This window comes from Dunckerocampus dactyliophorus, chromosome 2 (genome assembly GCF_027744805.1).
Source record: "Dunckerocampus dactyliophorus isolate RoL2022-P2 chromosome 2, RoL_Ddac_1.1, whole genome shotgun sequence".
Classification (NCBI taxonomy): Eukaryota; Metazoa; Chordata; class Actinopteri; order Syngnathiformes; family Syngnathidae; genus Dunckerocampus; species Dunckerocampus dactyliophorus.
The window spans coordinates 44,731,934-44,758,974 of record NC_072820.1 but is presented as its reverse complement, the minus strand read 5'-3'; the positions used below and the strand labels follow the sequence as shown (position 1 = coordinate 44,758,974).

At 41.0% G+C, this 27,041-nt stretch overlaps 2 protein-coding genes across 5 annotated transcripts in view; both read left to right on the top strand.

Annotated features, from left to right (window-relative positions):
* The window catches only part of LOC129174338 (V-type proton ATPase 116 kDa subunit a 1-like), a 44,710-nt gene extending 28,836 nt beyond the window's left edge, over positions 1 to 15,874 (top strand). For all 4 annotated transcript variants that reach the window (XM_054766295.1, XM_054766287.1, XM_054766279.1 and 1 more), the window contains 3 exons: positions 1,996 to 2,113; positions 5,867 to 6,038; positions 13,449 to 15,874. In XM_054766295.1, the coding sequence (XP_054622270.1) occupies positions 1,996 to 2,113; positions 5,867 to 6,038; positions 13,449 to 13,542 (384 nt within the window). In that variant the 3' untranslated portion in view covers positions 13,543 to 15,874. The remainder of the gene's footprint in view (positions 1 to 1,995; positions 2,114 to 5,866; positions 6,039 to 13,448) is intronic.
* Positions 15,875 to 16,155: 281 nt separating this feature from the next.
* rfng (RFNG O-fucosylpeptide 3-beta-N-acetylglucosaminyltransferase) lies at positions 16,156 to 26,596 on the top strand. Its single transcript, XM_054769173.1, has 9 exons — positions 16,156 to 16,480; positions 17,451 to 18,007; positions 18,562 to 18,610; positions 19,412 to 19,514; positions 19,608 to 19,761; positions 20,658 to 20,743; positions 23,778 to 23,943; positions 24,228 to 24,313; positions 24,373 to 26,596. The coding sequence occupies exons 2-9, from the start codon at positions 17,543 to 17,545 to the stop codon at positions 24,440 to 24,442; spliced, it is 1,179 nt and encodes a 392-aa protein (XP_054625148.1). The 5' UTR covers positions 16,156 to 16,480; positions 17,451 to 17,542; the 3' UTR covers positions 24,443 to 26,596.
* The last annotated feature ends 445 nt before the right edge of the window (positions 26,597 to 27,041 follow it).

Here is a 27,041-nt window from a genome sequence, read left to right as displayed (position 1 = left end):
ATTTACTGCACCCAACCTCAGCAGCAATGGCTCGCTGCAAGAGGCCTTGCTTATGCCGCTCGACAGTCCGACCACGTTCAAAAAGAGAAAGCTTCTTAGCTTTAGCCATCAGGAGGGCATGACAGTGTGAATGCCTGACAGAAAATGAACATTTTGAGCAGATTTTGGCTTTTATAGCCTGTGGTCTTAAACTTTTGATCATCTAATAAACAACCTATTTCAGTTTAATTGTTGTTTTCAATAAATTACTTTTTCAAAGTGCTTCTTGTTTTTGCATATTGTAGCTCTTACTTAAAACCTCATTAAGATCCAAATGTGCAAAATGAAAATTCTAGCAATTTTTCAACTGGTCTTAACATTTTGACGAGAAGTGTGTTTATGTATATATTTAATTATTTATTTTTTAAACGTTTTTACAAATAATGGTTGCAGCAGAATAATGTCTTTATTTTGTGTTATTTTGTTAATTGATGGTTTTATGGGTTTTTTTCCAACTAAACTAGGCAAATGATTGGTCTTTTGTAATTATTTTTGCATAATTTTCTGCAAGTAAAACTATAATTAGTGTTTATTACATGTGTTTTGTGTTAATATTTTTGGGTGTCTTGAATGGATTAATTGGATGTACATTATTTTCTATGGGAACATTTGCTTTGGTTAGAGTCTGTTTTGGTTTGAGTCTGACCTCCGAAATGGATTAATGATGTTAACCCAGGCACCAACTTAGCATATCTACATGTGTTGCTTTACAAAATATCTAGGTGGCCTTTGCATCCTTTCATTTTTCAATATGTGGCCCTCGCTGGAAAAAGTTTGGACACCTCTTCGCTATATAAATCCAATCCATTATTCTTCTTATCATTTAAATTGCTTTTTCTGAAATGTTGATTGAATAGTTCAAGCAAATCACTCACTGAAAGTAATCCTTTATACGTACGTATTCTGCTCACATGCTTTAACGTATGATGTCATGCCATATACAATACTGCTTTGACAATATACGTGATGCCAATACATCAAACTAGCCAGTATTGTTTTCTCAAGTCACTTGCGTTGGAGACACTTTAATGGGAACAATGAGCCACTACTTCCATGAACTCAATTCCCTGAGTCCAAGAACAAAAGAGGAGCATGGAAAAGGAAACCCTGCCAGCACCAAGCCAAATGCAACAACAGACCCGTAGAGCCATAGCCCGGCCCAGTGCATACAGGAAAGGCTAGTCTTGTTCCAGGATGAAGTCAATGAAGGGACAATACACAAACACGTCTGTGATCCTGCAGGACTTACACATTAAAAAAAGATATAACGTATTTGCAAGAAAAGCTCCAGTACGTTACATACATTTGGCTGAAGATGAAGATGACTATGGACAGCAAATGCTCACAGACCAATCAAACATTGAAACAGGATGTTGTAAAAATTGGAGCAATGCTATACGAAACAATCAATATGCTTTTTAACATTAACTCTCCTCAGCTTGATAACGTTTTTTTGCATATGACCTTTAGAGTATCTCATGTTAAGACCCTGGATTAGGCATGGTAGTCAGAAGACAAGTCACAAGGCAGAGAGTTTAGTGCATTACAGAGGTAGGATCTGGTGTTTGTTGACATGGGTCTCGTTTCCTCCTGATGTCAGAGTCAGTGTCATACTAATCTATGTACACAACAAAGCTAATGGCAAGATGTCTGTCTTTGAATTTTCTTTGCATCTTCAGGAGCTTAAAACACAGAGACACTACGTATGAGTCCGATATTTTTTGCAAGTTGATTAATTGCGCTTGCGCTTTAATTTTGAGAAAACATAATTGTAGTGCATTTCTGCATGTGCTGGCTAAAATGCTTACGGATACAGTAAATCAACCGTGAAAATACCGTTGCAAAACCATCAAGCCTATACCATCTATACCAACTTTTTAAAGGTACACTCATGAAAGTATATTTTAAGGTTATAATTGATGAAAACAGTAATGTTATTGTCTTTTCTTTCCACAGTTTGACTTTGGTGATGTGGCTGTTCATCAGGCCATCCACACCATAGAGTACTGTCTGGGATGTATCTCCAACACTGCCTCCTATCTGCGTCTGTGGGCCCTCAGTCTGGCTCATGCACGTGAGTTGATGCACCCACACACTCGCACGACACTTGTCAGCACGGTTACTCAAACGGGGGTACGTGGAATTTTCTGTCATTTAAACCGGCGATAGAAGAATGTGAAGCCCAGGAGCCTTTCAAGGTGCTTTCTTGATCTAGGAGTGGGCCAGTCGACCACAGCAGAGTCGAAACGAAGTTGGCCTCCTGCAGACTCTGCATCGTTTCGTTGTGGTGAAGAGGGAGTTGAGCTGAAAGGCAAAAAATTCCTACCCTCACTTATGGTCATGAGCTTTGGGTAGTGACCGAAAGGACAAGATCGCAGGTAGAAGAGACCGAAATGAGTTTTCTCCGTAGGGTGGCTGGGCTCTCCGTTAGAGATAATGACACTTTCATCCTGGAGAGACTCAGAGTAGAACTTCTGCTCCTCCGTATTGAGAGGAGCCAGATGAGGTGGCTCGGGCATCTGGTCAGGATGTCTGCCGGACGCCTCCCTGGGGAGGTGTTCAGGGCACGTCCGACCGGGAGGAGCTGAACAAAGTAACTGGGGAGAGGGAAGTCTGAGCTTCTCAACCTCGGATAAGCGGATTGATGGATGAAGTTGTTAGGTACGGTTAATTTGTATCGCGCCAGTAATTTTAATAAGAAGCAGTAAGTAACAGTAGTAGTTATTATGTTAAAATTGAGCCAATTAAATCCACTTGAAACTGGTTTTATAACAAAGTGGGTTCATTTGGACTGTTGCAGTATTGTTGCAGTTTATGTTCTGTAAGCTTTAAGATCTGTTACTTGATCATTGTGTCTTCAGTATTTCAGGTAGAAATGTTTCAAACATAAATAATTCCAATCACATCTAATACAAATTGCAGAGTTTTTATTTGATTTTTTGGCATTAGGTTTATAAAGGTGGGGGGGGGGTCTTTGGGAATTGTTCTGTCCTGTTAGGGGTCAGCGGTCCCTAAATTTCAGAACGCCCACCGAGTTGAATTGAAAATGGAAAAAACATACAATGGAGGAACATAATTACTTGATCCTCTGTTTGTACATTTATTTTAACAAAGAGAGACAATATCAACGAAAAATCCAGAAAAAAAAACATTAATAAAGGTTATAAATTGATTTGTTGTTAATTGAGTGAAGTATTTGAACCCCAAGCAGAATGACCTTGTACTTGGTGGAGAAACCCTTGTTGGCAAGCATGGAGGTCAAATGTTTTGGTCCTCTTATTTTTTACAGATACTCTCCAGAGCATAAAAATTTCGAGGCTGTCTCTTGGCAGTCTGGATTTCAATGGGATTCAGTTACGCGGACTGGCTAGGCCACTCTACGATCTTTTGGGTCACTGTCATGCTGGAAGGCCCATCGATCAGCCTCATCTTCAGTGTTCTGGATGAGGTCAGAAGTTCCTCATCCAAGATTGTAAATTACAGGGCCCCGTTCTTGGCCCCTCCATACGGTGAAGATGTCTTGTGCACTTAGTGGAGAAACAGCCCTAAAGCAGAATTTTTCCACGTCTAAGTTTGACAGTAGGAATGGTGTTCTGGAGGTCATATTCAGCATTTCTCTGCCTCCAAGTTGAGGCCATTGGAGACATTCCGTCATTCTGTTGTTCGCTAGCAAATTTCAGACAGGCCTGTACATGTGCCTTCTTGAGCAGGGAGACCTTCCAGGCACTGCAGAATCTCAATCCATTACAGCAAAGTGTATAATAATGCTTGTTTGTGTGACTGCGGTCCCAACTCAATTTCAAATTATCGCGCCAACATTAGTCTCTTTATCACCAGGCTTGTTGTTGAAGGGACAGGACTAATTTCAGTCAGTGGGGGTCAGAATTCTTGCTGGTAGGTAGGGGATCAAATACAGTGGTACCTCGGTTAACGTCCACCTCGGTTAACTTGTTTTTTCGGTTAACAACCAACATTTTTGCTAAAATTTTGCCTTGGCTTGCGTTCACCTGCTTGTTTAGCTTCCAAAACTCCGTCCGGTTTGTTTACGCCGCCCTCTTGCACGTGATCACGCAATGCATTGTGGGCCGCGGGCGCCGTTTTAGAGCAACAGCGTTTGTTTATAACATATTTGCTGCGCCACATAGAGATACACGACATAACAAAATACATGGCGACATGGGTGCAAGACTTTTAAATTTGACGGCTTAAAGAGAAGGGCGTCGTCATTTCAGAGGTATGGCTCAGAGGTGGCGCCATCATCTGCTGCGGTGCACGCGCAAATACATGCGTATGCATCTCCGCTTCCCGCGTAACAGTCTATCAACACGGCGCCACATGAAGGGTGACACTGTACATCCATAACACTCATTTCTGGTTCCACCAACAAAACCTGCATTCAACTTACCGCAGCATGTTTGAGGCAGGGAGCCAAACATCGCACATGTATCCTCGCACACTTCCGCAATGTCACTGCCGGCAGAGGGTGTTGTTGTTTTTTTTATAATTTTGTATTAAATTTATTAAATTTTATAATAAACGGCACGGTACATGTTTAATGGTTCTAGAATGTTGATATTTAGTTTGATATCCATCCATCCATTTTCTATACCGCTTCTTCCTCATTAGGGTTGCGGGGGCATGCTGGAGCCTATCCCAGTTGACTTCGGACGACAGGCGGGGTACACCCTGGACTGGTCGCCAGCCAATCGCAGGGCACATATAGACGGACAACCATTCACACTCACATTCATACCTATGGACAATTTAGAGTCTCCAATTAACCTCACCTGCATGTTTTTGAAATGTGGGAGGAAGCCGGAGTACCCGGAGAAAACCCACGCACACACGGGGAGAACATGCAAACTCCACACAGAAATGAGAATCGAACCCAGGTCTTCCCGATCTCCAGGCTGTTACTGTGTTGGCCAACGTGCTAACCACTAGACCACCGTGCGGCCCTTTAGTTTGATATTTTTTTGTAAATTTTTGCAAATTGCAGTTGCTGCAGAATAATGTTTATATTGTGTTATTTTATTAATTGATAGTTTTGTGGGGGGTTTTATAACAAAACTAGGTAAAAGTGATGTTAAACGTTCAGTTGCCCATTCATTCGTCATTTGTAATTATTTTTGCATCATTTTCTGCATGTAAAACTATAATTATTGTCTATTAAATGTGTTTTTTGTTAACATTTTGGGGTATCTGGAATGGATTGATTGGATTTATTATTATTTATTATTATTATTTTCTATGGGGAAATTTGGTTTGGTTAGAGTCCGTTTTGATTTGGTTTGGACCTTCTGGAACGGATTAATGACGTTAACCAAGGCACCACTGTACTAATTTTACTCAATCAAATACAAATTCATTTATAACCTTTATTTTTTTTCTGTTAAACAAACCTACTATAAAAATACTGGACTGTCTCTGTAACGGGGTCAACATACTAAATCAGCAGAGACTCAAATAACATAATCACCAGGAATAATAATAATATAATAATCATACAGAAATAATTAATACTAGTATTAATAATATATATATACATATATATATATATATAGTATAATATAATGCATATAAATAATAATATTAACAATAGTAAATGATAATCAAATCATCTTTCCTCAAGATTTTGGTGTGTGTGTTTTCTCATTCATCCTGATATTGGAAGCCGAGGCCTGCAGTTCATCACAAAAGTGTAATGTTGTTGAGGTAGCCTTTATGTATCATGCTTGAACAGAAAAGCGCCTTGTCATTTCAAACACATTTCAACTTCTGTGTCTGACAGTTTTTCTTGTATTGTTTTATCCTTATGTGTGCTCAGAGCTGTCCGAGGTGCTCTGGTCCATGGTGATGCACCTCGGTTTGTCCTCCCGGAGTGGGGGCGGGTTCTTTGGCCTGTCAATCATCTTTGCGGCCTTCGCCACCCTCACAGTTGCCATCCTGCTCGTCATGGAGGGGCTGTCGGCCTTTCTGCATGCCCTGCGTCTTCACTGGTGAGAAACACTTCATTCATACGTACACAATTACTGCACTTTAGCTTAAAAGGTCACTGGCATGATTTGTCAAATTTGCTTAAATATGTTCTATATATAGTTTTTTTTTTAAAGTGAACGTTAAATTTGTAAAAATTACATTTTTGTATATGACGGCCACCATGTTGGTCTGAAGTCGTCAGAAAAGGGGCGTTTCCCAAGCGACATCGGTGAAGGGACAGCTCTCATCCTAGAGGAAACAAAAATGAGCGAATGGACGAGACTCCTGACATCCACAGCTCCACTCGGGGCTGCTCAGAGCGCGTGTCCACTTACAATGCACCTTCCTCTGCCACGGTAGGTGGCTGCCGTACTTGCTTCGTTCATTTTAGTCTTGAATCTTTGTCTTTTGGAAAGGAAAACAAACTTACAGTATCACTCGAATACAGTGAACATCCAGCAACAACACAACGTTTTGGCATGAGTACCATTTTGATGAAAAATATACCGAAAGAAGTCGACGAGCTGACTCTACAAGCGTTTGTTTACTCTGCTTAAGATGAAAGCTGCTCCTTCACAGACGTCACTTGGGAAACGCCCCTTTCAGACAATCATCAATCATGGTGGCCGCCACATACAAAAATGTAATTTTTACTAATTTAACGTTAGCTTCAAAAAATGTCAAAAAACAATCCATCCATCTATTTTCTATGCCGCTGGTCGCCAGCCAATCGCAGGGCACATATAGACAAACAATCATTCACGCTCACATTCATACCTATGGACAATTTAGTGTCTCCAATTAACCTGACATGCATGTTTTTGGAATGCGGGGGGAAACCGGAGTTCCCGGAGAAAACGCATGCACGCACAGGGAAAGCATGCAAACTCCACACAGAGATGCCCAAGCGGAGATTGGAACCCAGGTCGTCCCGATCTCTCAACGTGCTAACCACTCATCCACCGTGCGGCCAATTACAAACAAGAACATATTTAAGCAAAGTTGAAAAATCATGTCAGTGAGCTTTTCAGTTCCGTAACGTACATGTCCACATATTGCATGAAAAGAAATTAGGTAGAACCTCACATGTCCGCACTATGAATCCCACATTAACAAGAAACATGCACAGCATGCACAGTGAGCCATCATTTTTCACCTCTAGTATCTCTGCCAAAGCTGCACGTCAAACACATGAAGCATTCCTCAAAGTGGTTTACCAAACTGTAAGCTCAAACGGCCGCAAGTAATTGAAAGCACCTTCCAGCTCCATCACCTCCTGGCACCATCTCAGCCAACCTGATACCACCATTGCATAGTGTACTGACATACTCACTCAAGTCAAACATTGGCCCATTAGAGAACATTATCACCACGCTGGAATGTAAAGGAACGGTCATAGCACAATGACTTTTCCCATTGTGAGATACTCTATTCACTATTCTAATATGCAGAGTCACTTCCTCCTTGTCTTGATTGTTTATTGAGAAAACACACACTGTTTGTTTGCATCACTGGGGCAAACAAAGGTAGCGTTTTACAAAGGTAAGTACCTTTGAGCCTTGCAACAGCAGAAATGCTGCCATAGTAAGCGTTTGGGTGCGGCGCTCTAATTTAGCCATGTAGATTTGTAGAACATTGCGTTGCATTCATTCCGCTTTTGATCTCTTATCGGCTGTCAGATTAAAAAAAGGCTGATGCCAATACGTGTCAAAATGCAAAATATCGGCTGATCACTAATCCAATTGCTTTTTCCGTGATAGTAACTAGTAACTATAACTGATTGCTTTTTTACAGTGATTTGCAGCCACGTTCCGAGCCACAAATTTTGTTGATCGATGTGAGGTGCTTCATCAGTGTCCAGTTACTTGTACTGATGTGCAGAGACACTTTTGTTCTGTGCATAAACTGTTGCTACATACACATCACAAGGCGGGAAAAGACATGCATGTACTTTCAGTTGGAGACTTGTTGAATGTGCCATCGACTCCTGATCAGTGGGGTTTGTACCACCGCGCGACTGCCTCTGCGTGCTTGCATGTGAACACCCGCCCTACACTGCCTCTGGTTCGCTACGATGAAATGTTACTTTACGTAAGCCAATTTATCTTCATCACCTGTACAGTTATTCCTCCCTTGCTCCTTTACCAAGAAAAAAAAACGTGGCAGACTGAGAGAGCCTGTTCTGATGAAAATCCCTTGCGTGTGCTCAATTATAGTAACTGAACTGAATGTTAGTTAACGCAACGAACGGTGTTGTAACAAAAAAAGTGCACATTTCATTCTTTGAAGCGCATACGTGTTGAACAATCACTTTGTTTTTCAAAGGTTGCTTTCGCCCAAAAAACAGCACACACATGTATGTACACATGAGCAGGGAAACATCCTCTTATACAGTGGTGTGAAAAAGTGTTGCCCCCTTCTTGATTTCTTTATTTTTTTTGCATGTTTGCCACACGTAAATGTTTCAGATCATCAAACAAATTTAAATGTTAGTCAATGACAACACAACTGAACACAAAATGCCGTTTTTAAATTAAACTTTTTATTATTAAGGGATAAAAAAAAATCCAAACCTCCATGGTCCTGTGTGAAAAAGTGATTGCCCCCTAAACCTAATAACTGGATGGGCCATCCTTAGCAGCAACAACTGCAATCAAGCGTTTGTGGTAACTTGCAATGAGTCTCTTACAGCGCTGTGGAGGAATTTTGGCCCACTCATCTTTGCAGAATTGTTGCAATTCAGCCACATTGGAGGGTTTTCCAGCATGAAGCACCTTTTTAGCTCATTGACTGCCAGCCATGTTCAGAGAAGAGAGCTCCATACTGCCAGAGTTTTTGGCCATTTTTGCTGAACTTTCAAGACGCACAGAATAATGAGTTTTAGGACTACATAAACATTGAAACTACCTAAAGAAACTCTAGACTCTCTTCTTTCATCAGAAAAAAAGTTTGTTTCTAGCCTTTTTGGGTCTTTAGATATTGGCGGTAGAACATTGGAAACACACAATTTTGACCAAAAAAACAGCGAAAATTTGTTTTTTCTGCAGAGAAGTAAATTCAAGCATAACAGTGACTGGCATCCATATTTTTTTGTTTTAGTGACGCCTCAAACATCTGAACAGTTGTTTACTTTGATGAAACAACAACAATAACACAAGAAAAAAGGATTTTGATGACAAAATAACACAATAACTACAAGAACATAACGCATAAAACATAACACAAAATAATAATCTATTTACATTTCTGAACTATTTACAGATGTGTGTGCGTGTAAGCTATTTATAGAAGTGTGTGTGTAATCTATTTACAGTATTTACAGTTATTTACAGTATGTGTGTGTGTGTACAAACTGCTTCCCGTGTTAGGCTCCGGTGTCGCACCACATGGCTCAGCAACGCTAACCACTCGCTTGTTGCTCCGGCTTCCATTATCAACTCCGTCACCATCACCCATGTCACCTCTATCTTTTACGATCGCGTCACTAATAAAGGCAGATCCACCGCCATACAAGCTCTGTGACAGGGTTAGCTGCCCGTATTTTTTGTCTCCGCACGATTTCCGAATGCGCTTCGCCATTTTCCTCTCTCAACCCGCAATCTTCTTCATAGTCAATTTGTCGCTGCCGGTTGGTGGAAAAGACAACTGTTGCCCCCTACTGGGACAGAATTATATTGTCTGAAATTCACACACAGGATGAATAAGACTTTGATCTGTAGCTCCAGCGAAAAAAAGCAGGAGACGTTGACAGACGTCCTGGATAGACGTCGATAGACGTCTTTGGCAGTCAGTGAGTTAAGGTCATGCCACAGCTTCTCAATAGGATTCAGGTGAGGACTTTGACTAGGCCACTCCAAAGTCTTCATTTTGTTTTTCTTCAGCCATTCAGAGGTGGACTTGCTGGTGTGTTTTGGATCATTGTCCTGCTGCAGAACCCAAGTTGCTTTCAGCTTGAGGTCACCAACAGATGGATTTTGGTAGACAGCAGAATTCATGGTTCCATTTATCACAGTCAGTCTTCCAGGTCCTGAAGCAACAAAAGAACCCCAGACCATCACACTACCACCACCATATTTTACTGTTGGTATGATGTTCTTTGTTTGACATGCGGCGTTACTTGCCAAAAAAATAAGTAATCAGGAAGGGGGCAAACACTTGTCTTAACTTGGCCACAGTTTGGGCAGAGTGCTGCAAAAATTGCTACAAAACGCCAAAGAAAAGCTTCAACATCCCAAACTGATTGTGTATGTAAGTGCAGTGAAAGCATACACTCCCAGTAGGAGTGTGTTACTTGGTTAATAAAGCAAAAGTGTGTCAGCTCAACAGGTATCCGCTAAGGTTAAAAAGAGTCCTGGAGTATTTTTCGCGGAGGTGAGCGAATGGAAATAGTCGTACTCAGAGTAAACAGCAGTCAACTTGGACCCTCTGCTTTGGGAGCTGCTCTTCACATGCACACGCTGATGAGTTGTCTGCGCAAACACACTTACGCACAGGCGCTCACAAGGACACACAGCAGACTACACGAGGAGAGAAGGTCGAATCGTTTTTTCCATCTGCACAGATATGTGGAGAGGCAAATGAGAGGATCTCTCATTTCTTTCCACATTTTAAGTGTTGCCCTCTCACAGCTCTGGTAGGCCAAATATTTGCCACAGCTTGGAGACATTCCTGAGCAGCTCCCCTCACTTGCAAAGGCGAGCAACATCAGCGAACAGTCCTCTCTTCGTGTTTCCTAACCCACGGAAGACATCAGAAGCAGTCACATCAGAAATCAGAAAATCATCTAGTAAAAAAAATACACTAAAAGGCTTACCTCAGGAAAATACCCAACACAGAGAGAGGCAAAACAGAACAGGACAAACAGACAGGCACACAAAAACATGCACATGTGTGAAGCAATTTGCTGTATTTGTGATGAGTGCTCAGGAACCCAATTGTTGAACCCAAATGCAGTGGCAATAGCTTATTAGCAGTCAGATTATTCAGATGAAGTATACTGGGAGCAGGGACTCTCAGGAGAGAACAGTGGTCCACAGAGGTCAAAGGGGGGAGGTGGAGATGTACTCACACGTCGGAAGGGCCTGAACCAGTGAGGGAGTACAGATGAATGTGGAGCACTGAGGGACGGTGTGTCTTATCACACACAAACTTGAGTCAAATTTAGTGCAGAACAAAATTATTGACACATTCGTTGTACAAGTACATGCATTGAAAAAAAGTTATTGCATGAACTGGCATAAAACTAGCTTTTAAACACGCATGTAAACACCTTACTGGTAATTAGATCGGGTTTGGCTTTTTAAAAGACAGATTAACATACCCAGTTTATACTATAACTAGTTCTATCTTTTGCATGTACGAGGCGTTCTGTGCATACACCTGTTTACACGGCGGGATGTAACCCGGAATTAATTGTGGCTAAGTGGGTCATGATTGTGTGGGAATTGCTAAATGTTTGCTTGTGCACATTGCGAGTAACTGTTCAAGCTAATATGTGTCAGTGTTCAGTGGTTGTTGCTTTTAGCTGTTGACGCTAACATGTGTCCATGTTCGGTGGATGTAACCGTTATTCAGAATCAGTGCGAATCAAGGAGAACCAGCCGGAATGAAAATTTTTCAAAGTTGGCGCCACATTCGGAGAATTACTACTTTGTAAGAATGCCGTTTGAATACTTAGATAACGTTTCGAACCCATCTTGAGTCATTTTTGCACATCCGAATTAAAATGTAGTTGGAACACAGTAGGAATATTAAGAATACTGTTAGAATCCTTTTTCCCTTGGCGGAATGACGTGATGTGAATAAGGTGACGCTTCAATGGTGAGTGACGTTTCAGTGGCAGCTGGCTGCGTTTTTATGTGATTATGCGGTGTTCCAAATTACATCCGGAGTCATTTTGACTGCATTCGAGGCGCAGTCGAGCGGGAATCGAAAGATTATGACGCCGTTCTAAGTGAATTCCAGCTGAATTCTTTTAATATGGAAATATATTCCAGCAGCAATTGTGACGCATTTGAGCTGCATTCAGGCTAATTCGAGGCACATTTGGAGACATTCTGACAGGATTTGAAGTGGCTGGCCGTTTTGATTCTCCCTCGAACGCGATCAGAATGTTTGGAATGCTGTTGGAACACTGTAGGAATATTTACAATGCAGTCAGCGTACAGTTAGAATACTTTTTGAATGCCGTTCGATCTTTTTTCACTTTGAATGCACCTCGAAAGTTTTTACGATGAGCAAAACATTCTGGCCGGTCACAAGTCACAAGGCACAAATATTTGGAAGGCACTCAGAATGCACTCAGAATTTTAAGAATGCCCTTCGCCAGGAATATCCAGGAATAGACCAGAAATTTTCATTCCAACGGCATTCCGGCTCATTCCGCCTCTAGTGTGAAAAGGGTGTCAGCTACGATCGAAATTGTTGCCGGGTCGCTCATGAATGTGGCGAAAAGCAGACAACCGTGTCTACCGTTAGTGGCTATTAGAGACTTAAAGAGCAGTACACGTGAATGGAGGAAGCCAAAGGGTTGTACTTTGATGTAAAAAATTAGCCGTCACAACGTGACAACCTGTATTGTTTCTGTGCAAATTGCTAACCATCCAGGTCAAGATGCTCATCATAAATTGAATAGTGGGAAAGTTGTGTCTGGCAGGTCACTGTTTTGCGTAATCACTTCAACTGAGACATAATTGATAGCTCAATATAGCTCGTAGAATTCCTTCTCATGCACATTTGCCACCGAGACACGGTGACACGGTTGCCAGATCACACGAGAGAAACAACTGACTAGCTTGCAGAAAACGAACCCAAAAAAGCAAGAATTTACAATAAACAAGCCCAAAGTAGACGCTGGGTTATCATCCTCGAATGGACCAATGAATCGAGGAGTCAATTTCTTAGACTCCACCGCTAGCGGAACCAAACATTCTGGCCAGGCTTATAGTCGGGGACAGGCGTGCGGTGGCGGTTAGCCAGTCTCTGGTTGCGCCTGGCGGGACTGGACGGGGCAGCACGGGTCTTGTGCCAGACACGGTGGACATGACGAAGGAAGGCAGCCAAAAAGGGATTAGCGGTTTCCGCTTCCTGTGAGGGAAAAGGAGGGGGCTGGAAGCCGTAGACCACTTGGAATCAAGACAGGCAAGTGGTGTGGCTGTACTCCACCCAAGGGAGGTAGAGGGACCCTGAAGAAGGGTGCTGGTGACACACCAGGGCTGTAGACACAATAGATGAATTTGCTGTATGTATGTATCAAGTTCAATAATAATAATGATAAATAATGATAAGTCTTTAAAATTACATTGAATGTATGACATTGAATGAGCACTAAACAAATCAGGTTCCGTCAGTACTGCCAGTGTTGATGCAGTTTCCACATTTACAAGAAATCATCTCACCACATTTTCTTCTTCTCAACTGTCTCCTTTCAGGGTCGAATTCCAGAATAAATTCTATGGCGGCCAAGGCTTCAAGTTTGTCCCCTTCTCGTTTGAGAGCATCATGGAGGGAAGATTTGATGAGTGAACATTAGCTGGTGGAGTCCCCAGTCTTCTCTCCTCTTGTGTATGCCTACTGTACATGTGCATGAACACTTGTGCAAACCTCTGTGTCCCTCTAGTGGCAATCCATAACTGTCTGTGATATTGAATATTGTACTGTCCAGGGTTTGCAGTACCCCAGCTGTACCCAGACTGGGTACTCTGTGCTGAGAACACTACAGTATGTCCACGCCATGTCTAGCAGATTTTAATGTATTTCTAGTTTTAGGAAGGCTTGTGCAATATAGTGTCATTTCCTGTTGTGAGTTGGCTCCTCCATGTTTTTGGATGGGGAAGCAGGTGCCACGCCTTTGTGTACAACTTTAAACAGACAGTGGAAATTCTTGGTAAAATGCACTCATTTCATGGAAATAACCAGAACGCCAACTGTTTTCATTCCCCCCGTGTGTACTTAGCACGTTGCACGCACGTCCAGTCAGTCTTCTCTTGTGCTGTGAACGTGTGTGTCATTAGAAAGGAGGAAATGATCACAGGGTGCAAGGAAACGTAGTTACAATGTGACGGAATGATTCCATGTCACAGCTGAGTGACATTACATTACAAACAGCAGGTGTGTACAAAGTGCGGATGGAAAATAACATTATTTTACTTGCCTAAAATTGAAATATAAAAAAAATATTCTTTTTTTAAAGTCGTAATATTATGAGAAACAAAAACAAATAAAGTTGTCATTTTTGGAAGATTTGGTTGGGGAAAAAGTTCAAATTTTACAAGAAGAAATTCAAAATATTATGGGAATAAAGTCATAATTATGAGAGAAAAATTTGCAAGAAGACATTTGAAATAGTTGGTAAATTAAAATAACAGCAGAAATGGAAAAAACAGCTGTAATTTCACAATAAATAATTTAAAAAATATTAAGCAGAAAAGTTGTATCCTAACGAGACGAAAAGTTGCAATTTTACAAAAAAACAGCTGTAATTTCACAATAAATAATTTAAAAAATATTAAGCAGACAAGTTTTATCCTAATGAGACGAAAAGTTGCAATTTTACAAGAATAAACTTGTAATATTACGAAGAAAAATGTCATTTTAGTAACAGAGTTGAAATATTAAAGAATTTTTTTTTAAAGTCATAATATTATGAATAAACAACAACACAAAGTAAAGCTGTAATTTAAAAATTTACAAAGATTATTTAATGAATAAAGTTGAAATATTTGGAAAATTTAAAAACAAAAACGCTAAATTGGGGAAAAAAGAGCAAAGATTGACGTTCATACTAATAATGGCCTTTTTCACTGTATCACAAAGCTGAGGTGCAGTTTTTTTTTTTTTAAGTTGCTTTACAAAATATCAAAGTGGCCCTTTCATTTTTCACTATCTGGCCTTCGCCGGAAAAAGTAATGTAACTTTTTCAAAATGGCTTTTATTATGACTTTTTCAATAATTACAACTTTATTCTTTGTTTTTACTAAAAAAAAGAAAAAAGAAAACAATTTTTTTCTTTTTTCTCTTAAATATTTTGACTTTTTTTTGTGCTGGTTTTTATTAAAATTTTCCTACTACTTCAACTTTATTCTTGTAAATTTTCTTCTCGTAATTATGACCTTATTTCCGCAATATTTGAATGATTCTCGTAACCTAACCTAACTAATTTTCCTTCCAAAAAACAACTTATTTTTTCCTCAGAATTTTACAATTTTAATTTTGTAAAATTACAACTTTATATATATATGCAGTATATATAATATTTTGACTTTATTCTTGTAAAATTACTGCTGATTTTTCCATTTTTGCTGTTGTCTGGTGTTTTTTTGTTGTTGTTGTTAAATTATATTTTTGCAATGTGATACGGGCAAATAAGAAAACAGCCATGGGCCACAAATGGCCCCCGGACCGCACTTTGGCCACCCCTGTGATAAGGTATTGGTATTCAGTTGTCTATGGCAAGATGAAGTAATATACATGTTGTCCCATGTGTGCATGAAATCCAACACAGTTACTCAGAAAAGTGTAAAGTGTATTTGAAATAACTGAATAGTGTTCTCGCTCAACCCCTCTGTCACCACATCGATGTTACTTAAGAATATTACTTCTACGTGAAGTGAGTCAGATAGACCTGGGGTAACAGAAATTGGATCGCAATGAGCATGCATTGATGCTCCATTTGACTGTGTTGTCGTCATTTCTTGCTTAAGTGACATGATGCATTTATGATAGACTGCATTTTGCATTGTTTTTATTGCAGGACAATACATACCCCAAATCACAAATGTAATGTGACGCTGCTCAGTTATTCGTGATGTGAAAGGTCATTGTGTTTGTGATCAATAATAAAGCTCAGATTTGGGGATTCAGATTGTGTCTTAACTTATTCATCATCATTCACATTCACATTATCATTCACAGAAGAATTGTTGTTAAAGGTATGTTATGATGTAGGCCTACACGATGTATGTTGTTTTGTTTATTTTCTAGCTTCAGTTAAGCCAGGTCTCATTATCTGTATTCTGTATGCCATTATAGACAAACAAAATCGTATTACTTTCCTGATTATTATACGATTATATCTTTACAGTCACCACGTGTATTACTTTGAAAGGTTTGACCGGAAACAGTTTTTTTGTCCCGGAAAGCTGACCTATCGTGGCGTGTTGAAGTAGAGGATGTGGCAGTAAAATCAAGTTTGTTATGTTTTTCTTTCACAACTTAAGTTATGTAATTAACGATTTCACTGGCGCAAGTGATCAGGAAAGTCAGTTGTAGGTTTTCAAGAGACGGCTGAGCAAAATGGAAGAACGTCGATTAAGCAGAGATTCTAACCTCGACCATCAAACTCCTTCGATGCTGAGAATTGTTTTCGAGTAAGCTCATTGTTGTGCGAGTTAAAGTTCAATACTTCACTGCAACTCCCGTCATGTGGGAAAAATAACTCAAATGTCTCTTCCGATGCTTCACGGTAAGTTTTATTTCTAACTAGCTGCCATTCATACCAAAAAGTGTTTATGATAAATGTTTTCAGGTTCGCTGTGGCTCCTGGAACTTTGGCTAACGCTAACAGCTGCGTATAGAAACATTTCTACCATGAGTAACACATTGTTCACAAGTGAATCCGTTTGTATCATTCATTCGTTACTTTGTGACGCAACGTCGCGTAACAAGCGCATTTTATTGTTGTTTTAAACGGAAGTGGCACAACTGTTAAATCATTTCTTAGCTGAATTTGATCTTTAATGCTGATATAAGTACGAGGGCGACTGACTCTGGAGACGTTGTACCTAATCATATATTATTGACATCGTGGTGGCCGTTAAAGACTATATAAAGACTCTTATCTTTGGCCGAAACTTCCTGGTAGTTTACCATATGGAAGCTTTCCAAGGAACTGAACAAGAATGCGATCATTACTCGTGTATCGCGAATAATTGGTGCCTGACCCGACCGCGATAAATGAATTAGGAGGTAGGATTCATCAATTATAAATGAAATATTTTCGTAGTTACAGCATCGAAAACCTGTTTACGACCTTCTGCATATGGTTTTTAATATTATTAGAGCCCTCTATACATAGAGTAACACCCCTGTAGTCACACTCATATTACCCAATATAGTACATTTAACCAGAGAAAATAAGACATAAATAAGACTCGTGCTCGTGCGTCACAGTAAATAAAGTGGTGTGAAAAAGGTACTCGGTGGTGTTGCTCAATATGCTGACATCTTGCGTTCCCTTATGCATTTTGGCAGTTAAACTCCAGTATTTTGTGCAACTTGAAATGCTGTTATGCAAAGTGCATATGCGCATAAAACACCTCCCTTGCAACCACACTTACACATACAATGTGAACTTTGGAGGTGTAAGACCATCAGCATGCTTTTTAACCCCTCAAACACCCAAACTGTCCCTTTGAATGCCTCAACTCTTGCAGGACTCTGTGAGATGGCGTGAGGATGGGACGGGGTGTTGTCGAAAGTGGCTTCAGCCCCGGAGGCTGATGCCCCCCTCCATCGCCCCGTCAGGATGCACATAGCCTCGGTGGGCGTCAGTAAGGTCTGCTTTCTGTTTTCCCTTGCGTTCTGTGGCCTCCTGCTGATGCTCATCCCGGCCCTTCAGCCCACGACTCACCACGTGGACCTGCCACAGCCGCGACCACAGATTAAGACCTCACCAAACACTTTACAGGAAAGCTTTGAGAGCCCTGCTAGGGGGACAGTTTGGACTACAGTGTTGAATACAAACTCAAGAGGGCTGGACGGTACCATCGAGACTGAACATGGAAATGACAACTACAGGGAGACATACTCGGAAAAAAACTCCAATATAGTTTCCATCCCTGGAGGACAAGACGGTATTCTCCCAGGTTTCGCATCACATGACCTGTTGGAATTAAAGGACATTTTTATTGCCGTGAAGACTACCAGGAAGTACCACAAGTCCAGACTGGAGCTGCTAATACAAACCTGGATATCACAGGCTAAAGAACAGGTGAGAATGTAATATACTCAGAAATGCTGCCACTATTCAGTATATGTATATAGTGGTGTGAAAAAGTCTTTGCCCCCAGATAGTGTTCACATGTAGACGGTATGGTGTGAATGAATTATTAGTAATAGATATGGTGAGCCGTTCTTCCTGCTCCTTTTCAGACACTGGGAAGTGTGCTGGTTTAACCATGTGATGATCCCTAATGTAACTTGGTGGATGTAGTGTGCATTGCAGGTGGGGCTAGCAGTGGTTGACTTTGCACATATAATTATGTGTATGTATTTGATATGTTTAAAAAGATCATGTGTTTTTGCAAAGGGGCTAGCAGTGGTTGACTTTGCACATATAATTATGTGTATGTATTTGATATGTTTAAAAAGATCATGTGTTTTTGCAAAAATACTTTTGCTGTGTTTGACTTTTACAAAAGTGTGTCGCATCCATGGTAAAATGTGCTAAGCTTAGTTTAGCGTGCATCATTTTCTGTCTGCAACTGCTTTGACTTTTCTTGTATCAGTGTGTGTGTGTTGACAGTGTGGCTTTGTCTCTTCCAGACTTACATATTCACAGACGGTGATGACAAAGAACTGCGAATGAGAACAGGTATCTAGCAGGACGATGTTACAGACAATGAATTTTAATAGAAAAATAAATATAAAGGAGTCCCTCGTTTATCAAGCTTAATTGGTTCCAGACCCGACCGTGACCAGTGAATTTCAGCGAAGTAAGATTCCTTCCTTTATAAACGGAATATTTTTCTAGTTATGGCATATAAAACCATAACATATAAAAAAATATGCCACTTAAGACATAAATTGAACTTGTATGTGTCACAGTTCTGGTGCTTGTAGAGGAGCAGAATGGGTGGTGGACAGGTTCAGAGTTGAGTTTTCGCTTGTGTGTTATGGCCGCAACAGTAGCCAGTGTTATTATTATGATTAATATGTTGTTATTATTATTGTGCCCTTTGTGATGTACTTAAAACCTGCAGTAACAGCTTGTTGTTCCGGCAATGAAGTCTGGTGCTTGTCTCATCTAACAATCACAGTCCCCTACTGACCAATGCACAGTCCCCTACTGACCAATGCAGAATACTACATTCACAATTTGGATGTCTTCTTAATACGTTATATTTATATTTTAGTTCATTCAGCCATTTTTATGCTTAATATAGGCAAAAAAATATGTACAATTTGCTTAAACATGCATATTTTTGACTAATAATAGGCCGTATTTAACCATGAAACAGCAAGATTTATCGTGATAGAGTGAAGCTGCAAAATTAGAACCGCAACGTGGCTATGGACGACCGTATTTTGAAGCATTAAAGAAGTGGTTGACAGATGATAGTTTTAGAATGGAAATGGTTTTAACCCTTTATATTTCTGACCTTTTTTTTGGTAGGTGCAAACATCATCAACACTAACTGCTCAGCGGCTCACACTCGACAGGCTCTGTGCTGCAAGATGTCTGTCGAGTACGACAAATTCATTGAGTCTAAGAAGAAGTAAGCGGAAAAATTGTCTGATTGCGGGGGGGGAGTATCATTAACCCAGCCTGGCTCTCATAGAGCTTATTGTGACTAATGTATGTGTTTTAGGTGGTTCTGCCATGTGGATGACGATAACTATGTGATCCTGCCTAGCCTTTTGCGGCTGCTCTCTTCTTACCATCACAGCCAGGATGTGTACCTCGGTCGGCCCAGTCTGGACCACCCCATAGAAGCTGCAGAGAGAGTCAAGACTGATGGTTTGGTCAGTCACAACACCTTATATGGGTTTTACATATACTATCACAGAAGTTTCAAGAGACGAGCTTATCCTCCAAGCTGTTGCAATGTTAAGTAGCAGCATGGCATCATTTCATTACTTTTTGATCCAGGGCCAAGTACCCCCACCCCTTTGAAGCGATAGCCAACGGCGGTTAACATGTGGGAACGTACCTTACATGAATAAGCCTGCATAGCTCAGCTCTGTGTTAACATACTGTCATAAAATAAGCATTGTCAGAACATTTTAAGATGTGGCAAAGTTTGCACAGTTCAAGCAATGCACATAACTTGGACCAGTAACCGGTCAATGGTAGAACAGCATGGTACATCTCACATTGGTGTGGGAGTTTGTGATGCAGGGTTTCCATGGTCATACCAGACTGTTTTGTACCTGTGCGATCCAAGCCAGCTAATCTTTTTCGATAAAATGACTGCATTTTTTTTTTAATTTAAAGAGGACATAGTATGGAAAACAGACTTTTTAACAGGCTGTATGAACATTTGTGTCTCTGTATGAAATTACACGAGTCATTTTCATGCTGGCTGGCTTTGTCATAAAATGCATCCTTCAGCAAGCCGTTCCCTTTTTGGCTCGACTGTGTCATGCCAGTCTGCAACAGCAACATAAGAGCACCCTCACACAATATTATTCTGTCCATGACTTGGAAGCTTCACTGACCATTTTTGATTCTCGGAAGCGACTACACTGAACCATTATGGGGAAATAATTATACTCGTTTGGATCCCTCCCAGACTTCTTCCTAATTTTCACCAAAGTACAGTATGTCACAGAAGACACCTAAGAACTGTTATGACTGTGGGGAAAAAGCTTAATATGTCTCCTTTAAACACAATTTGTTTCTCGTTCTGTCGTGTCAGGTATCAGTCAAGTTCTGGTTTGCAACGGGTGGCGCAGGTTTCTGCATCAGCCGAGGTCTGGGACTGAAAATGAGCCCATGGGCCAGGTAGGTTCCGGCTCAATGTTTTTCCTCTACTGAAAGAATTGCCTCTAGCTGCTTTGATTTAGGAACCCAACGTGTAAAACTCCACTTCAACAAGGAATGGTCCTGAATGTTTAATTTGATTGAAAAATGTCTACTTTCAATGAAGTTGTACAGCTGTACAATTTCAAAATTTTAGACCCTATAACGTAGTTAAAGGGAAGCATTTTTTTATGTTGTCTTAAAGCAATATACAGCATAATACGTAACGTTCATGCAATACATACCTAGCCAGTAGTTGGCGATTGCAATTTGTAAAGAAGCAGTGCGGGCATGCACGTGAACTGTCTTCATATACATAAAGTTATATTTAATACAAGTTGAAAATTGCATCTATATAAGTAATGCAACTCCACAGGGTAGTAGTGATGCAATAAATACACAATTTGCTAGAGAAGCGTTATCAATGTACAGTAATCCCTCGTTTATCGAGGTTAATTGGTTCCACACCCGACCGTGATGAGTGAATTTCCGCAGAGTAGAATTCCTTATTTATAAATTGAATATTTTCGTAGGATAGAAAACCTGTTTACGACCTTCTTAGCATTATCAGAGCCCTGTAGACATGAACACCCTAATAGTCACTTTTACACTCGTATTACCCGTATTATAATAATGGTAAATAATCCATGTTTGACATAAATAAGACATAAAATAGACTCACACGTTAGCATTGACGGCATACTTCCTGCGGTGGCTATTGGGTAAGGACAGAAAGGACGGGAGTGAGTTTAAAGCTTCTTTAGGGTTGTCAGGTGGGTACCCTCCATGGGTGTTTCGATGATAGGCCCACTGATAGGCCCATGACACCTCCAGAGAGCTCATCGGCAACACCTGGCATACCAGGTGTGTGCCCCCCTCTGCTTTGCACCCAGCAACGGTCCTTGCGCTTGATCCATAGCCACTGGCTGCTTCTTTCGTCCGTTTCAGAGACTGATCTTATTGTCTGTCGCAGAGCCTTTCTATGAATGCCAAGGTCTTTCATAAGCCTGATTGATGGTCTCGTTGTTGTGCATCTGCTGCCAGATCTGTGTAGCGCAGTTTATTTTGTTCGTAGGCCTCTTCGGTGGAATCCTCCCATGGAACCGTGAGCTCTATGATGTAGACCACCTTTTAGTAAATGGGAACATAGCACCAAGTCTTGCCTGAGGGTGGTGCTTGCAATCTCTGGGGGAAAGATTAGTTGCTTGCCAATATCAACTAGCATTTCCAGTCCCGGGCCATGGCTAGCTGTCCGGTTTGTGGTTTGGTGGCTGGGTGGTTAGGCTTTGTTTCTGTCCCTCTCGAACGAATGTTGGCACAGAGATGGAATTGACAGCTCTCAAGAGCAAGGAGTTGATGGTGTTCCTCTTGCTTTCAAGGGCTGCTGCCAGACTCTTAAGGACCTGATTGTGCCTCCAGGTGTAGCGGCCTTGTGTGAGGCTGTGTCCCACAACTGGTCAAGATGTGTTTGAGAGTCGCTGAATTTGGGCAGAGGGCGCAGTTTGGGTCCTGGCCATTCCACTGGCGACTTTATATATGATAGCACTGTAGCTGGTGTAGGTGTGGAATGGTGCACCATAATCACATAGATTTTACGATCACGTTTCAGGTCATTTTTGATATAGTAAGGTGGGGTTTCTCAATTTTTTTTTTGCGACCATAGACCCGTCGTGAGAGAGAAAATGTTCCAAACTCGGCCATTTATACTTGATGCCATGTAGATGGCATGGATTCATGGATTCATTTGCAAGAACCTGAGGACACATGTCACATTTTAGCCTTCCTTCACTGTTCTTAATAAAACCAAACTCCAAGTTTTCCCCTTCAAAGTAATCCCCCTGGAGTCTTTACCACACCTTCATACATTCCCGGAAGGATTTTTCCAGTATCCTTAACAGCGTCATCGTCACTGCCATCTTGATTTTGTCCACATCTTCAAAATTGGTCCACTTGAGCTTGTGAAAGAGGGATAAAAAAATCACACTGAGGCAGGTCGCGTGAGTTTGCTCCAGTATTGCGGTGTTCTTCTCAGCCAGTAACTGTCGGATGCTCCGTGCATTGTGAGCAGGCGTGTTGTCATGGCAAAGCAGCCATGAGTTGTCCTGCCACAACTCTCACCTCCTCTTGCTCGCTGAACGAAGCAAAACACCACAGAATCTAACTGTAGTCGTGCTGGCAAAAACTCCCGGTGGAGTCGAGAGCTGTGGCAAGACAATTGGTGACTACTTCACCATGCTTCACCCTGGCCAAGAAGGACATGACATGCTGGAGCAACCTCCTTACGCATAGATACATACTGTGTATACATTCGCCATCAAAATATTAAGACTATTTGAAAAAGTGAAAGAATTTGCATTTTGAGTAAGTAATTTCTTGCAAAAAAGCATTAAAGTGAAATGGGATGTTCATCAGCTGATCAAAACTTTAAGACCATAGTGGAAAAAAAAAAAAACCTCCCCTAAAATTGAAATAAATTGTTCAAAAAATAACTCTGTAATGAGTAGCTGTACCATTCTTGTCACCTAAAAAAAATTGGTTTGGGTATGCTGAATGCCAGTGTTTCCAGGAGGCTAGTGGGGATGTTGCTCCAGGTGGTGAAGATGGCTTCACGGAGGGCAGCCACTGTCTGGAACTGATGTCCATTTTTGTAAACGTCCCTTGCCATCCATCCCCAAATGTTCTCAATTGGATTTAGATCAGTGGAACACGCAGGATGGTCCAAAAGAGTGAGGTTATTCGTCTGGAAGAAATCCTTTGTCAGGCGGGCATTGTGAACTGCAGCGTTGTCCCCATTTTCAAATGTGTGCGTTTTCATGTTCCCCAACGCACTTTGTTGTGCAAACAAACATCACATCAAGAAGATGCTTAGTTTTCCTCTAAATGGTTTGCTTGCCAGCTCTACTTGGTGTCGTTGCGCCACTGGTGGAGTCCAAAGTAACTGTGGCAAATGTCACAATGCAGGGAATTGAGTGAGGAACTGTATGAAATATAGTGAAACTGTGTCTTGGGCTTTCAGTTTGGGGAATTTCATCAGTACAGCAGAGAAGATCCGCCTCCCAGACGATTGCACCATTGGCTACATTATCGAAGCTCTGCTGGAGGTCACCTTAATACACACACACCTCTTCCACTCCCACCTGGAGAATCTCCAGAAGCTGCCCACAGACAATGTTTTGGAACAGGTCAGTATTTTGTGTGCAGTGTCTGTTCTCAAAAGCAGTTTGGAGTAGTTGCATTAGCAAAACATAAGCAAAGTGTTTTGGTCAAAAATGTGTATGGGCATATTTTTTTAAGATTACTGAATTTCCTCATGAAGTAGCCACGTGTATTTACTCAAATGCAGAAAGTACCAGGTATATTAGATGTGAATCATAATGCATTCTAAAAAAAGCAAGGTGGCGCTCTTGTAATTTTTTTCAGCTTGAAAAAAAAAGTTGAAAGGTGTGCATTTCTTGTTCTCCAACAGGTGACACTCAGCTATGGAGGATATGAGAACAGACGGAATGTGGTCAGCATTGTTGCAGGCTTTTCACTGGCTGAAGACCCAACAAGGTAATAAGAACAGTCCATAGTATAGCAAAAACAAAATGTAACTCTTTGTCTCATTCCAGGTTTAAAACAGTCCACTGCCTTCTATACCCCGATACTGACTGGTGTCCAAAGCTTAAATCGAAAAACTGACAACCAGCTCTTAGAACCCGCAAAGTTGCCATCCTTTGCCTGGCTCAAGCTACCTTTAGCTGTGAATTATTAACAACCCATGCTTGCATTCAAGTCCTACCTCACGAGTCATTTAGGGTGTTGTGGTCTCAACACTAGGGGTGTCAGGAGGCACCCAACACACGAGACGAGACGATGCACGAAATTGGGTCCACGAGACGAGATTTTAACATTAATTTCAAGAAAAGTGCAATGAAAAAATATGACTGGACAAACAAACCTTTTTGTTGAACCGTGTCACAAAACAATGCAGGTGCGTTTAGAAATGTTTATTGTCAAAAATAACACAAACGGAATAATATATCGTAATAACATATCATAATACTGCAGTATTCCCTAATATGTCAAAGTTGTGGAATTGGCGTTTGTGACGAAGTTTTTCTCACAGGCAGTTCGTACTGCCTGTCAAAAGTTTGCAGCATTTCTTGAAATGCTGGCTTTTCAAATGTATTAAAGAGCAGCATCTCTTTAACGATGACTTTCTGTGAATGCACACCATTTTGAGCTGTTCCGTTTGTATTTACAGTACTTTGCCGACCAAACGTCTCAGTAAACGTTGACTGTCGGGACGAAAGCCCTGCATCTCGATGTGTTTTTTTTTTGTTTCCCAGATGAGAAAACTGGGTCGGGTGAATATGTTTGAGGTGGGCAAGTTTGTTTTGTTGCCTTTTATGTTGCTACCACTTTCAAATAAATTCGGCATACTAGCTCGTTCGTGTTGATGGGCTCACCTTGCTCATTATTAATAGTCTCACACGGGGGCTGCGCGTTTGGCATTGCAAGCATTGGTTTCCCTACTAACTTCTACTATGTTGCCTTGCATTGCTCCTCATGAAGCTCCACCCTTTTACTGTGTGGTCCCGCCTCCCCTAACAGAGACAAAGCGACTGTATGACTGACAAGAGATCTCACTCTGTTCACCAGTGTTCTATGGAACGCTGTTGATCTACGAAGCGCCTAGATGCTCAACCACTGCAACTCTTCCTTGTTTAGAGGCAAAATTGGCAAAAAAAAAAAACACCGGCAAAATGATCAAGTTCATTTTCATTTATCATGTGATTAATTCATGATCGCAAGACAGTTTTAATCTTGCGAGATCTCGTGACACCCCTACTGTACCCCTTTTAGGGTATGCTCGCACTAGGCCATTGGAACCGTGCTAGGCTTAATCCAGATTCCTCCTCCTTCCCCCTGGCTTTCTGCAATTTTCCTGATTTTTGTGGATTATTTCCTACTTTATTTAGAGCCCTTGCGTGTATTTCCATAGTGCAAGGTAGCTGTCATTTATACCTTGCATGAAGTTTATGACTTGTGTGGCTGTACTCGCGAGTGTGGGTGTGTTTTGACTCTTTTGACATGCGAGTGAGTGTGTCTCAGGTATGACTTTGTGCATTATTATGGAGACTTTCTATAGATTTCTCTTATGAACGTGACGGCTATCGTACAATTAGCGAGGAACGATCACATTATAGTCATAATTGTAAAGCTGTGGCTTTACTTGCGTGCGTGATGTGTTTGTGAAGGTGTTGGTCCTATCCCGACCCTCCAAAAATGTAATCTTGGGCGAAAGGCTGGCTTCCATTGGTTCCAAACAGTGTTCTAAATATTGTCACAAACGTACATATCATAATCTACCTGATCCCGCAATTACTGCTTTGGGGTTTTTTTGCACTATTTTGTCTGTTTTTACATCTGTATTGTTTGTGCTATAATGTGTGAACGTCTCTTTGGGTTGGCTTTTGGGTTTCAAAGAATCTTCAAAATCCCATCATGACTCTTGCCAACCACTGTTTTAGTTGATTTGATGCTATAATTTGTCATTTTTACTTGTGCATCTTAATTACCAAAATACACATTGCATGTTGTCCGTAGTAAAATGGATAAATGTGTTAGTGTGCTTATATTATTTAAGTACCTCTAAGCCAAAGTCCAGTGTAATGGTTGTTAAAGTCCCTATTAACCACAGCCAAGTACAGTATAGCTTTTTTGTAGTTTTATTTTGCACAGAATCCCAAATCCAAATGATATGTGTCACTGCAGGTCAGTGTTTGGGATTGTGATGTGTAAACTCTTTCTCAATTATGTGGTGTGTAGTTTAGTAAAGAATAAAACATTCTGTTCACGCGTTCTTGTGAAGACTGCATTTTAATTGTGTCCCATGGGTTATAGACACCACCACCATTTATTGTGACGCTGTGTGGACAGTTTTGGAAAAGGTAAGCATTTTGTCTGCACTCAAACACACCAGACGCCTCCCTGGTGAGGGGTTCAGGGCACGTTCGACCGACAGGAGGCCTCGAGGAAGACACAGAACAAGTTGAAGAGACTACGTCTCTCAACTGCCCTGGGAACGCCCCGGGATCCTCCAGGAAGAGCTGGATGAAGTAACTGGACTGATCCCAGATAAGCGGAAGAAGATGGATGGACGGATCATTCAAACTGAAGAACAAGAAATTTCAAACCTCTTCCAGAAGTCCAGTTGCCTTGATTCAACCTTTGCGAACCTTTATTACATATATACACAATTGTTTGAGTACAATAAAGTAAAAGTGAAAAATAA

Bases quoted from the DNA above. Each gene is read 5' to 3' on its own strand.
- rfng (XM_054769173.1), top strand. From the start codon at position 17,543: ATGCACATAGCCTCGGTGGGCGTCAGTAAGGTCTGCTTTCTGTTTTCC. The intron at 18,611-19,411 runs GTATCTAGCAGG...TTTTTTTGGTAG, and splicing joins AGAACTGCGAATGAGAACAG to GTGCAAACATCATCAACACT. The intron at 19,762-20,657 runs GTCAGTCACAAC...CTGTCGTGTCAG, and splicing joins GAGTCAAGACTGATGGTTTG to GTATCAGTCAAGTTCTGGTT.